This window comes from Cherax quadricarinatus, unplaced genomic scaffold (genome assembly GCF_038502225.1).
Source record: "Cherax quadricarinatus isolate ZL_2023a unplaced genomic scaffold, ASM3850222v1 Contig53, whole genome shotgun sequence".
Classification (NCBI taxonomy): Eukaryota; Metazoa; Arthropoda; class Malacostraca; order Decapoda; family Parastacidae; genus Cherax; species Cherax quadricarinatus.
Window position 1 is genome coordinate 117091 of NW_027195079.1, and position 14169 is coordinate 131259.

General features: G+C 46.6%; 1 protein-coding gene across 2 annotated transcripts in view; it reads left to right on the forward strand.

Annotated features, from left to right (window-relative positions):
* Nucleotides 1-325: 325 nt before the first annotated feature.
* Nucleotides 326-14169, forward strand: part of LOC128702514 (nucleolar transcription factor 1-B) — a 65389-nt gene continuing 51545 nt past the window's right edge. Inside the window, exons 1-2 of one of the 2 annotated variants that reach the window (XM_070079944.1) lie at nt 326-447; nt 9248-9340. In XM_070079944.1, the coding sequence (XP_069936045.1) occupies nt 9274-9340 (67 nt within the window). In that variant the 5' untranslated portion in view covers nt 326-447; nt 9248-9273. Of the gene's footprint in view, nt 448-8115; nt 8272-9247; nt 9341-14169 lie in introns of those variants that run through there. The other variant, XM_070079945.1, reaches the window with a different exon arrangement.

Genomic DNA, 14169 nt, shown 5'->3' on the forward strand with positions numbered 1-14169 from the left:
CTTCGTAAATTTGGCGGTGAATATATAGAATATATGTAAAATATTGCAAAGTTTTTTATTTTTATTCATATTTTTAAGTTAGTTTATTTTGTTTATTAGTTTTTTTCAAATAATTTAAGTAATACGAGTTGTAAATATTTATAGTTATGGTCGCTCCAGTTCTGCCAACCACGTGGTATGTAGGAACTAATTATGGAAAATATTTCTTGTATTTCCTTTAAATGGATAATTTAAAATAATTTCGGACTTAAAGAAGCAGTATATGGCAGCAAAAATATTTATTATTACTTATTATTGGTTAAATATATTGAATGATAGGTAGTGGAACGATGTATATTGGGTGAGCATGTTGGTAATGATCCGCCGGGCGGGTTGGAAGGGTTGGTAACACTGTTGTGTTGCTTGTGTTAGAGAGAGAGACGTTGTTGACGTTAATTTATGAAGTTGGTAAGTTACTTTATGAAGTTCAGAAGTTGGTAAGTTACTTTATGAAGTTCAGAAGTTGGTAAGTTACTTTATGAAGTTCAGAAGTTGGTAAGTTACTTTATGAAGTTCAGAAGTTGGTAAGTTACTTTATGAAGTTAGGATAGGATTTCGTTCGGATTTTTACCCCCGGAGGGTTAGCCACCCAGGATAACCCAAGAAAGTCTGCGTCATCGAGGACTGTCTAACTTATTTCCATTGTGGTGCTTAATATTGTCCCCCAGGATGCCACCCACACCAGTCCACTAACACCCAGGATGCCACCAACACCTGTCCACTAACACCCAGGATGCCACCCACACCATTCCACTAACACCCAGGATGCCACCAACACCTGTCCACTAACACCCAGGATGCCACCCACACCTGTCCACTAACACCCAGGATGCCACCCACACCAGTCCACTAACACCCAGGATGCCACCCACACCAGTCCACTAACACCCAGGATGCCACCAACACCTGTCCACTAACACCCAGGATGCCACCCACACCAGTCCACTAACACCCAGGATGCCACCCACACCAGTCCACTAACACCCAGGATGCCACCCACACCAGTCCACTAACACCCAGGATGCCACCCACACCAGTCCACTAACACCCAGGATGCCACCCACACCAGTCCACTAACACCCAGGATGCCACCCACACCAGTCCACTAACACCCAGGATGCCACCCACACCTGTCCACTAACACCCAGGATGCCACCCACACCAGTCCACTAACACCCAGGATGCCACCCACACTAGTCCACTAACACCCAGGATGCCACCCACACCAGTCCACTAACACCCAGGATGCCACCCACACCAGTCCACTAACACCCAGGATGCCACCCACACCAGTCCACTAACACCCAGGATGCCACCCACACCAGTCCACTAACACCCAGGATGCCACCCACACCAGTCCACTAACACCCAGGATGCCACCCACACCAGTCCACTAACACCCAGGATGCCACCCACACCAGTCCACTAACACCCAGGATGCCACCCACACCAGTCCACTAACACCCAGGATGCCACCCACACCAGTCCACTAACACCCAGGATGCCACCCACACCAGTCCACCAACACCCAGGATGCCACCCACACCAGTCCACTAACACCCAGGATGCCACCCACACCAGTCCACTAACACCCAGGATGCCACCCACACCAGTCCACTAACACCCAGGATGCCACCCACACCAGTCCACTAACACCCAGGATGCCACCCACACCAGTCCACTAACACCCAGGATGCCACCCACACCAGTCCACTAACACCCAGGATGCCACCCACACCAGTCCACTAACACCCAGGATGCCACCCACACCAGTCCACTAACACCCAGGATGCCACCCACACCAGTCCACTAACACCCAGGATGCCACCCACACCAGTCCACTAACACCCAGGATGCCACCCACACCAGTCCACTAACACCCAGGATGCCACCCACACCAGTCCACTAACACCCAGGATGCCACCCACACCAGTCCACTAACACCCAGGTACCTTCTTAAGAACATAAGAACGAAGGAACACTGCAGAAGGCCTATTGGCCCATGCGAGGCAGGTCCAAGTTTCCTACCGGCTTAAGCCAATGCACCCAACCTAGTCAGGTCAGGTCACATTGACTTAAGGGAGGAACACAGCAACCGACCTGCTAGCACAAGCTATCAGGTCCAACTCACACCCACCCACATCCACTCATGTATTTATCCAACCTATTTATAAAGCTACACAACGTTCTGGCCTCTATAACTGTACTCGGGAGTTTGTTCCACTCATCCACAACTCTATTACCAAACCAGTACTTTCCTATATCCTTCCTGAATCTGAATTTTTCCAACTTAAAACCATTGCTGCGAGTCCTGTCTAGGCTAGACATTTTCAGCACACTATTTACATCCCCTTTATTTATTCCTGTCTTCCATTTATGCACCTCAATCATATCCCCCCTAATTCTACGTCTTTCTAGAGAGTGCAGATTCAGGGCCCTTAGTCTATCCTCATAGGGAAGGTTTCTGATACATGGGATCAACTTTGTCATCCTCCTTTGTACATTTTCCAGAGAATTTATATCCATTCTGTAATACAGTGACCAAAACTGTGCAGCATAATCTAAATGAGGCCTAACCAAGGATGTATAGAGCTGAAGAACAGCCTGAGGACTCCTATTATTTATGCTTCTTGATATGAAGCCAAGGATTCTATTAGCTATATTGCGAACACTTATGCACTGTTGTCTTGGTTTCAGATTACTGCTAACCAGAACTCCTAAATCTTTTTCGCAATCCGTAATATTAAGATCTACATTATTTAGTTTATATGTGGCATGATTATTGTCCTGTCCAACATTTAGAACTTTGCATTTGTCTATATTAAACTGCATCTGCCACTTCTCCGACCACTGCTTCAGTCTATTCAAATCTTCCTGGAGTGCTCGAATGTCCTCGTCAGAATGAATTCGACGGCCTATTTTGGTGTCATCGGCAAACTTGCCGATGTCGCTCTTTATGCCCTCATCTATGTCGTTTATGTAGATTGTGAACAGCAGGGGGCCCAACACTGACCCCTGTGGAACACCGCTCGTGATGCTTCCCCACTCTGATTTCTCCCCATTTATGCAAACTCTCTGCTGCCTATTTGTCAACCATGCCTCTATCCAGGAAAAAATTTCTCCTCCTATTCCATGTGCTTTAATTTTCCTCAATAGTCTCTGATGTGGGACCCTGTCAAAAGCCTTACTGAAGTCCATATACACAATATCATATTCATTACCATGATCTACCTCCTCAAATACCTTAGTGAAAAAAGTTTATAAATTCATAAGGCAGGAACGCCCCTTTGTAAAACCATGCTGAGATTCGTTGATTAATTTATGCTTTTCAAGGTGGCTACGAACTGCCTCGGCAATTATTGATTCCATAAATTTTCCCACTATGGAGGTTAGGCTTATTGGTCTATAGTTCGAAGCTAAGGACCTGTCACCTGTTTTGAAAATAGGTATCACATTTGCCATTTTCCACTTATCTGGCACCATGCCAGTTTGTAGTGATATGTTGAAAAGATTAGCCAAAGGTGTGCTAAGCTCCTCTTTACATTCCTTTAGAACCCTTGCATACAGTTCATCAGGGCCTGGGGATTTGTTAGGTTTTAATTTATCTATTTGCCTAAGGACCATGTCACTTGTGACCCTAATCGTGCACAGTTTATTATCGTCCTGTTCTACATAATTTATCATTACTGGAATATCGCTGGTATCCTCCTGTGTAAAAACTGAAAGGAAGTATGTGTTAAAAATTCTACACATTTCCTTATCACTGTCAGTGAGCTGACCCGAAATGCCTAGCCATGCTAAGCGTTCTAGTGGTACACTCTGTAATCACTATTTTACTACATGTAAACCACACAATAACCAAATTTCTGTAAAATCAACATTGTAATCCTTATAGAGAATAAACTTTGAATTTGAATTGAATTTGAATTTGAGTGGGCCTATCTTGTCCCTGATCTTACTTCTGTATACCTGAAAGAATCCTTTTGGGTTAGTCTTCGATTCTCTTGCAACTTTAACCTCATAATCTCTTTTTGCTTTTCTAATTCCCTTTTTTATTTCTCTCTTTAACTGAATATATCGATTTCTTAATTGCCCCTCTCCTCTTTTGATTTGCCTATATATGCCTCTCTTTTGACCAGTCAGATATTTTAATCTATTGTTCATCCATTCAGAAGTTGGTAAGTTACTTTATGAACTTCAGAAGTTGGTAAGTTACTTTATGAAGTTCAGAAGTTGGTAAGTTACTTTATGAACTTCAGAAGTTGGTAAGTTACTTTATGAAGTTCAGAAGTTGGTAAGTTACTTTATGAACTTCAGAAGTTGGTAAGTTACTTTATGAAGTTCTAACAGTAATGTTAAATTAGTTTGTCAACATTATTAGTCTTCCTCTTAACTGACTTCTTATTTAAACTTTATGTAATAACTAAGAATAATTTACCTTCCTCAGCTTCCTCGGATCAAACTTCACTTTTAGACTCCATGGCGATGTAAGTTTTATTCAGCTACAAATATACATAAATTATCACATGTATGTAGCTTAACTAGGCTAAATCACTAGCAAAAAAGCCACAGTGAATTAAGGTCCCATTGTAGTTGCTAGTGGCCTGGTGGCCCAGTGGCCTGGTGGCCCAGTGGCCTGGTGGCCTGGTGGCCCAGTGGCCATGTGGCGCGGTGGCCCGGTGGCTAAAGCTCCAGCTTCACACACGCAGGACCCGGGTTCGATTCCCGGCGGGTGGAAACATTTCGACACGTTTCCTTACACCTGTTGTCCTGTTCACCTAGCAGCAAGTAGGTACCTGGGTGTTAGTGGACTGGTGTGGGTGGCATCCTGGGTGTTAGTGGACTGGTGTGGGTGGCATCCTGGGTGTTAGTGGACTGGTGTGGGTGGCATCCTGTGTGTTAGTGGACTGGTGTGGGTGGCATCCTGTGTGTTAGTGGACTGGTGTGGGTGGCATCCTGTGTGTTAGTGGACTGGTGTGGGTGGCATCCTGGGTGTTAGTGGACTGGTGTGGGTGGCATCCTGTGTTAGTGGACTGGTGTGGGTGGCATCCTGGGTGTTAGTGGACTGGTGTGGGTGGCATCCTGTGTGTTAGTGGACTGGTGTGGGTGGCATCCTGGGTGTTAGTGGACTGGTGTGGGTGGCATCCTGGATGTTAGTGGACTGGTGTGGGTGGCATCCTGGGTGTTAGTGGACTGGTGTGGGTGGCATCCTGGGTGTTAGTGGACTGGTGTGGGTGGCATCCTGGGTGTTAGTGGACTGGTGTGGGTGGCATCCTGTGTGTTAGTGGACTGGTGTGGGTGGCATCCTGTGTGTTAGTGGACTGGTGTGGGTGGCATCCTGGGTGTTAGTGGACTGGTGTGGGTGGCATCCTGTGTGTTAGTGGACTGGTGTGGGTGGCATCCTGGGTGTTAGTGGACTGGTGTGGGTGGCATCCTGTGTGTTAGTGGACTGGTGTGGGTGGCATCCTGGGTGTTAGTGGACTGGTGTGGGTGGCATCCTGGGTGTTAGTGGACTGGTGTGGGTGGCATCCTGGGTATTAGTGGACTGGTGTGGGTGGCATCCTGGGTGTTAGTGAACTGGTGTGGGTGGCATCCTGTGTGTTAGTGGACTGGTGTGGGTGGCATCCTGGGTGTTAGTGGACTGGTGTGGGTGGCATCCTGGGTGTTAGTGGACTGGTGTGGGTGGCATCCTGGGTGTTAGTGGACTGGTGTGGGTGGCATCCTGGGTGTTAGTGGACTGGTGTGGGTGGCATCCTGGGTGTTAGTGGACTGGTGTGGGTGGCATCCTGGGTGTTAGTGGACTGGTGTGGGTGGCATCCTGGGTGTTAGTGGACTGGTGTGGGTGGCATCCTGGGTGTTAGTGGACTGGTGTGGGTGGCATCCTGGGTGTTAGTGGACTGGTGTGGGTGGCATCCTGGGTGTTAGTGGACTGGTGTGGGTGGCATCCTGGGTGTTAGTGGACTGGTGTGGGTGGCATCCTGGGTGTTAGTGGACTGGTGTGGGTGGCATCCTGGGTGTTAGTGGACTGGTGTGGGTGGCATCCTGGGTGTTAGTGGACTGGTGTGGGTGGCATCCTGGGTGTTAGTGGACTGGTGTGGGTGGCATCCTGTGTGTTAGTGGACTGGTGTGGGTGGCATCCTGGGTGTTAGTGGACTGGTGTGGGTGGCATCCTGGGTGTTAGTGGACTGGTGTGGGTGGCATCCTGGGTGTTAGTGGACTGGTGTGGGTGGCATCCTGGGTGTTAGTGAACTGGTGTGGGTGGCATCCTGTGTGTTAGTGGACTGGTGTGGGTGGCATCCTGGGTGTTAGTGGACTGGTGTGGGTGGCATCCTGGGTGTTAGTGGACTGGTGTGGGTGGCATCCTGGGTGTTAGTGGACTGGTGTGGGTGGCATCCTGGGTGTTAGTGGACTGGTGTGGGTGGCATCCTGGGTGTTAGTGGACTGGTGTGGGTGGCATCCTGGGTGTTAGTGGACTGGTGTGGGTGGCATCCTGGGTGTTAGTGGACTGGTGTGGGTGGCATCCTGGGTGTTAGTGGACTGGTGTGGGTGGATCCTGGGTGTTAGTGGACTGGTGTGGGTGGCATCCTGGGTGTTAGTGGACTGGTGTGGGTGGCATCCTGGGTGTTAGTGGACTGGTGTGGGTGGCATCCTGGGTGTTAGTGGACTGGTGTGGGTGGCATCCTGGGTGTTAGTGGACTGGTGTGGGTGGCATCCTGGGTGTTAGTGGACTGGTGTGGGTGGCATCCTGGGTGTTAGTGGACTGGTGTGGGTGGCATCCTGGGTGTTAGTGGACTGGTGTGGGTGGCATCCTGGGTGTTAGTGGACTGGTGTGGGTGGCATCCCAGTGTTAGTGGACTGGTGTGGGTGGCATCCTGGGTGTTAGTGGACTGGTGTGGGTGGCATCCTGGGTGTTAGTGGACTGGTGTGGGTGGCATCCTGGGTGTTAGTGGACTGGTGTGGGTGGCATCCTGGGTGTTAGTGGACTGGTGTGGGTGGCATCCCAGTGTTAGTGGACTGGTGTGGGTGGCATCCTGGGTGTTAGTGGACTGGTGTGGGTGGCATCCTGGGTGTTAGTGGACTGGTGTGGGTGGCATCCCAGTGTTAGTGGACTGGTGTGGGTGGCATCCCAGTGTTAGTCGACTGGTGTGGGTGGCATCCCAGTGTTAGTGGACTGGTGTGGGTGGCATCCTGGGGGACAAGATTAAGGACCACAATGGAAATAAGTTAGACAGTCCTCGATGACGCACTGACTTTCTTGGGTTATCCTGGGTGGCTAACCCTCCGGGGTTAAAAATCCCAACGAAATCTTATCTTATCTTCATAAGTGCAGTAAGAGGAAGGTGGATGTTGTAGGTGAAACAAATTAACTTAACATTTAGTTGGGATTTTTAACCCTGGAGGGTTAGCCACCAGGCCGCTTACTCTCATACACCAAGGAAATACATCAGCTAGTGTCTTAATGCCAATTTAAAGAATTTTAGACTTGCCATTGTTTGCTTTGCAAAACTTATTATACTTCTATTATACTTATAGTAACTACATAGAAATACTATGTTTTATTTAGGTGAGAAGTGCATTGTCTGAAGGTTTATGTTGCAGTTTGCAGTTGTTTCAACTATATCTGTCCTGGGTACCAGTGAAGGAGTCCTGGGTACCAGTGAAGGAGTCCTGGGTACCAGTGAAGGAGTCCTGGGTACCAGTGAAGGAGTCCTGGGTACCAGTGAAGGAGTCCTGGGTACCAGTGAAGGAGTCCTGGGTACCAGTGAAGGAGTCCTGGGTACCAGTGAAGGAGTCCTGGGTACCAGTGAAGGAGTCCTGGGTACCAGTGAAGGAGTCCTGGGTACCAGTGAAGGAGTCCTGGGTACCAGTGAAGGAGTCCTGGGTACCAGTGAAGGAGTCCTGGGTACCAGTGAAGGAGTCCTGGGTACCAGTGAAGGAGTCCTGGGTACCAGTGAAGGAGTCCTGGGTACCAGTGAAGGAGTCCTGGGTACCAGTGAAGGAGTCCTGGGTACCAGTGAAGGAGTCCTGGGTACCAGTGAAGGAGTCCTGGGTACCAGTGAAGGAGTCCTGGGTACCAGTGAAGGAGTCCTGGGTACCAGTGAAGGAGTCCTGGGTACCAGTGAAGGAGTCCTGGGTACCAGTGAAGGAGTCCTGGGTACCAGTGAAGGAGTCCTGGGTACCAGTGAAGGAGTCCTGGGTACCAGTGAAGGAGTCCTGGGTACCAGTGAAGGAGTCCTGGGTACCAGGTCTCACTACCTTGTTGAGTCTTAAATAATTTAACTTTTAACAGTAGTTTTTTCTAGTACATTTTGTAGAAATTAACCTAGGATAACCTAGGATAACCTAGGATAACCTGTTAAAGTACTTAAGATGATGTTTATTAACTACCCTAGGATAACCTGTTAAAGTACTTAAGATAATGTTTATTAACCTAGGATAACCTGTTGAAGTACTTAAGATAATGTTTATTAACTACCCTAGGATAACCTGTTGAAGTACTTAAGATAATGTTTATTAACCTAGGATAACCTGTTGAAGTACTTAAGATAATGTTTATTAACTACCCTAGGATAACCTGTTAAAGTACTTAAGATAATGTTTATTAACTACCCTAGGATAACCTGTTAAAGTACTTAAGATGATGTTTATTAACTACCCTAGGATAACCTGTTAAAGTACTTAAGATGATGTTTATTAACTACCCTAGGATAACCTGTTGAAGTACTTAAGATAATGTTTATTAACTACCCTAGGATAACCTGTTGAAGTACTTAAGATGATGTTTATTAACTACCCTAGGATAACCTGTTAAAGTACTTAAGATGATGTTTATTAACTACCCTAGGATAACCTGTTGAAGTACTTAAGATGATGTTTATTAACTACCCTAGGATAACCTGTTGAAGTACTTAAGATAATGTTTATTAACTACCCTAGGATAACCTGTTAAAGTACTTAAGATAATGTTTATTAACTACCCTAGGATAACCTGTTGAAGTACTTAAGATAATGTTTATTAACTACCCTAGGATAACCTGTTAAAGTACTTAAGATAATGTTTATTAACCTAGGATAACCTGTTGAAGTACTTAAGATAATGTTTATTAACTACCCTAGGATAACCTGTTGAAGTACTTAAGATAATGTTTATTAACTACCCTAGGATAACCTGTTGAAGTACTTAAGATAATGTTTATTAACTTTACAGAACTGAAATAGATTGAAGCCAGTATAATGGGCAAGTTTCTTTCTCAAGTGGACAGTGAGGCTTCAGTAACTCCCATGTTAGACATTTTGAAAGGTAAGTTTATCCATCAGAGGAATACCATGCACTCTTAACATAATATAATAGTGGTACCCCGACTTTCATACATAATTCGTACCAGAACAGTTTTAAAGTGCCATTACCAAACTAATTTGTTCCCATAAGGAATGTAAATTACATTAGTCCACTTCAGACCCCCAAAAAGTACTTGCAAAAGCACTTACAATAATACACTTGCATAATTGTTAGAGCAGTATGAAACTTGGGGTACCAATGTAATCCTTCATTGTATTGTCAATAAAGGATTCCATTAATACATTTATCTTGCCATATAGTCAATATTTTATTCCATTTCCCTCCTGCTTTCTGATATTGTTTCAAGACTTCTCCAGGTTGGCCTACAGTAATATTTAGGTACTGCAGTTAAGGAGTCCGGTCATTCTGGGAATCATTTTCTTACTGCTGAAAGATTATGCAATAATGAATAGGCAGTATTACTCCAAACTGGAATCTGAAGGAATATGCAGAAGAGCTGTCTGCTCAAAATTATTTTGAAGGCATATTAAGATATTCAAGCAGACAAATATACTGGCAGATGTTTGACAGATTTCACCCTTAACCCTCATGGTGTTAAATGTGAGCAAGGTAACATTTATAAAGGGATTCAGGGAAACTAGCAGGCTGGACTCCAGTCCTGGAGACTGGAAGTACAGTACAGTGTTTGCACTCAGGAGGGATGTTAATGTTGCAGTTTTATAACTGTAGTGTAAGCACACCTCTGGCAAGACAGTGATGGAGTGAATGATGAAAGCTTTTCTTTTTTGGGCCACAATACCTTGGTGGGAGACGGCCAATATGTTAAAAAAAAAAAAAAAAAAAAAAACCAGAGTTCAAAATGCCATTTTTGTGGAAATTGGTGTCACGCCCCTTGTGCAGATATCCAAGAACTAGCTACAAGCAGTATTAAAACAGGGAAATGTTTTTGGGTATGCCCAAATGAGATAAATCTATGGACTAAAATCACAATGGTATTAAAAGAGGATAACATCAAAGCTGCTTTCATTGAAAACCTGGAAGCTTTCTACAACAGATGGGAACATAAAAAGTCTGGGCTGAATGGTACTGCCCTTGATGCTGGTCATGTAGTCAGAAACTGTAATGCTGGAGGTGATGTCCTGGTAGTCAGTAAATGTGGGGCTGATAGTGCTGTCCTGGTAGACAGTAATGGTGAAGCTGGAGGTGCTGTCCTGGGAGACAGTAATGGTGAAGCTGGAGGTGCTGTCCTGGGAGACAGTAATGGTGAAGCTGGAGGTGCTGTCCTGGGAGACAGTAATGGTGAAGCTGGAGGTGCTGTCCTGGGAGACAGTAATGGTGAAGCTGGAGGTGCTGTCCTGGGAGACAGTAATGGTGAAGCTGGAGGTGCTGTCCTGGGAGACAGTAATGGTGAAGCTGGAAGTACTGTCCTGGGAGACAGTAATGGTGAAGCTGGAGGTGCTGTCCTGGGAGACAGTAATGGTGAAGCTGGAGGTGTTGTCCTGGGAGACAGTAATGATGAAGCTGGAGGTGCTGTCCTGGGAGACAGTAATGGTGAAGCTGGAGGTGCTGTCCTGGGAGACAGTAATGAAGCTGGAGGTGCTGTCCTGGGAGACAGTAATGGTGAAGCTGGAGGTGTTGTCCTGGGAGACAGTAATGGTGAAGCTGGAGGTGCTGTCCTGGGAGACAGTAATGGTGAAGCTGGAGGTGCTGTCCTGGGAGACAGTAATGGTGAAGCTGGAGGTGCTGTCCTGGGAGACAGTAATGGTGAAGCTGGAGGTGCTGTCCTGGGAGACAGTAATGGTGAAGCTGGAGGTGCTGTCCTGGGAGACAGTAATGGTGAAGCTGGAGGTGCTGTCCTGGGAGACAGTAATGGTGAAGCTGGAGGTGCTGTCCTGGGAGACAGTAATGGTGAAGCTGGAGGTGCTGTCCTGGGAGACAGTAATGGTGAAGCTGGAAGTGCCATCCTGGGAGACGGTAATGGTGAAGCTGGAGGTGCCGTCCTGGGAGACGGTAATGGTGAAGCTGGAGGTGCCGTCCTGGGAGACGGTAATGGTGAAGCTGGAGGTGCCGTCCCGGGAGACGGTAATGGTGAAGCTGGAGGTGCCGTCCCGGGAGACGGTAATGGTGAAGCTGGAGGTGCCGTCCCGGGAGACGGTAATGGTGAAGCTGGAGGTGCCGTCCCGGGAGACGGTAATGGTGAAGCTGGAGGTGCTGTCCCGGGAGACGGTAATGGTGAAGCTGGAGGTGCTGTCCTGGGAGACGGTAATGGTGAAGCTGGAGGTGCTGTCCTGGGAGACGGTAATGGTGAAGCTGGAGGTGCTGTCCTGGGAGACGGTAATGGTGAAGCTGGAGGTGCTGTCCTGGGAGACGGTAATGGTGAAGCTGGAGGTGCTGTCCTGGGAGACGGTAATGGTGAAGCTGGAGGTGCTGTCCTGGGAGACGGTAATGGTGAAGCTGGAGGTGCTGTCCTGGGAGACGGTAATGGTGAAGCTGGAGGTGCTGTCCTGGGAGACGGTAATGGTGAAGCTGGAGGTGCTGTCCTGGGAGACGGTAATGGTGAAGCTGGAGGTGCTGTCCTGGGAGACGGTAATGGTGAAGCTGGAGGTGCTGTCCTGGGAGACGGTAATGGTGAAGCTGGAGGTGCTGTCCTGGGAGACGGTAATGGTGAAGCTGGAGATTTTGTCCAGGTAGTCGGGAATTATACGCAGGAAGGAATGCATATAAATGACCTCATGGGAGACAGGAGCCATAGTGGGGAAACAAGTGTAGTCAAAGATAAGATAAAACCAATATTGCAAACTAGAAATACCACAGGAAATAGCAAACAAGAGGACTGCACTAGCAATAGTGAGGATATATTACCAAAAACAACTTGTGGGAGCTCCATTGTTGGTGCTAGGGAGGATAGGAATAAGACAGGTAAACATGCACCAACAGGGAATACAGTCACAGAAACCCAAGGCAAACGGAAACCAAACCTGTGCACATACTATGCACTTGGTATCTGCAGACATGGGAAATCTGGAAAAACAGATGGGACGTGCAACTATGACCACCCTAGAAAATGCCGTGCTCATATGACAACAGGAAAATGCAAACTCCCTTCCTGTAAGCTTTTTCACCCTGAAATGTGTATCCTCTTCAGTACAGGAAAGACTGTGCTATAACTTAAATTGCCAGGCACACCATCTAAAGGGGACAAAGATACAAAACATCCAGGCCATGGGAAAACCTGGGTAGCCACAGCCACTCAAGAGGGAGAGGTTTCTTAGTGCCAGGAAGGAAAAAAAAAAAACTGGCAGGAAATGGCAGAAAACGTTCACCAAATCCAGTCATTCCTGGAGTGGAACCACAGTCGATGGCCTCCACTCCAAACAAACAGATACAGATACTAATGCCGGAAAGAAATTCCCCCCCCCCCAGTACCAACAATACCACCAGTCCGATGACATTCTTCTTTGCAAATATACAGGGTCTAAAGCCAGCAACAAACAACAAAATACCTTTCATCCGTGGACTGCTTGCAGAGGCAAAGGCAATGTTCACGGCGTTCACTGAGACCCACATAAAGGATCACTTGGACAACGAAATATGGATCCCAGGTTACAACCTATGCAGATGTGACAGAGTGAACAGGCAAAAGGGGGGGGGGGGTTGGCCTGTACATTGCAGAGTCACTTGTTTGCACAGAACTGCTTAATGCCTCAAATGTAGTGAAAGTTTTAGCAGTAAAGATCGAAAACCAAAACCTAGTCATTGTGGTAGTCTACAAGCCTCCAGATGCAACATCCCAGCAATTCCAGGAACAGCTGTTAAAAATTGACCACTGTCTGGAAAATCTTCCAGCTCCTGCACCCAACATCTTGCTCCTGGGGGATTTCAACTTAAGGCACCTAAAATGGAGGAAAATAGCAAATAATATTGTTGCAGTAATAACACCAGGAGGCATCTCTGATGAAAACTCACACTCACACGAGCTTTTAAATCTCTGCACAAAATTCAATTTAAACCAGCAAATAATAGAGCCTACTAGACTGGAGAATACACTAGACCTCATCTTCACTAACAGTGATGATCTGATACGAAATGTCACCATATCAAAAACAATATACTCAGATCACAACATAATTGAGGTTCAGACATGTATGCGCGGAGCCCCAGACCGACATAATGAGATTAGTCACGAGGGAGCATTCACCAAATTCAACTTCAGTAACAAAAACAAAGCGGGACCAAGTAAACCAAGTCCTAACCGATGTAAGCTGGGAAGATATACTAAGCAACACAGACCCCAACTTATGCCTAGAACAGATTAACTTGGTGGCACTCAATGTATACACAAGGCTTATTCCTCTAAGGAAAAGGAGGAGTAGATGTAAAATAGAAAGAGACAGGCGCTCCCTTTACAGGCAATGGAAAAGAATAACAGAGCGGCTAAAAGAGGTCAATATATCTGAAATGAGTAGGGAGACACTGGTCAGAGAAATAGCAAGCATCAAACTTAAGCTAAAGGAATCTTATAGGAGTCAGGAATCGTGGGAAGAACTAAAAGCCATCAATGAAATCGAAAGAAACCCAAAGTATTTCTTCTCCTATGCCAAATCAAAGTCGAGAACAACGTCCAGTATTGGGCCCCTACTTAAATAAGATGGGTCCTACACAGATGACAGCAAGGAAATGAGTGAGCTACTCAAGTCCCAATATGACTCAGTTTTTAGCAAGCCGCTAACCAGACTGAGAGTCAAAGATCAAAATGAATTTTTTATGAGAGAGCCACAGAATTTGGTTAACACAAGCCTATCTGATGTTATCCTGACGCGAAATGGCTT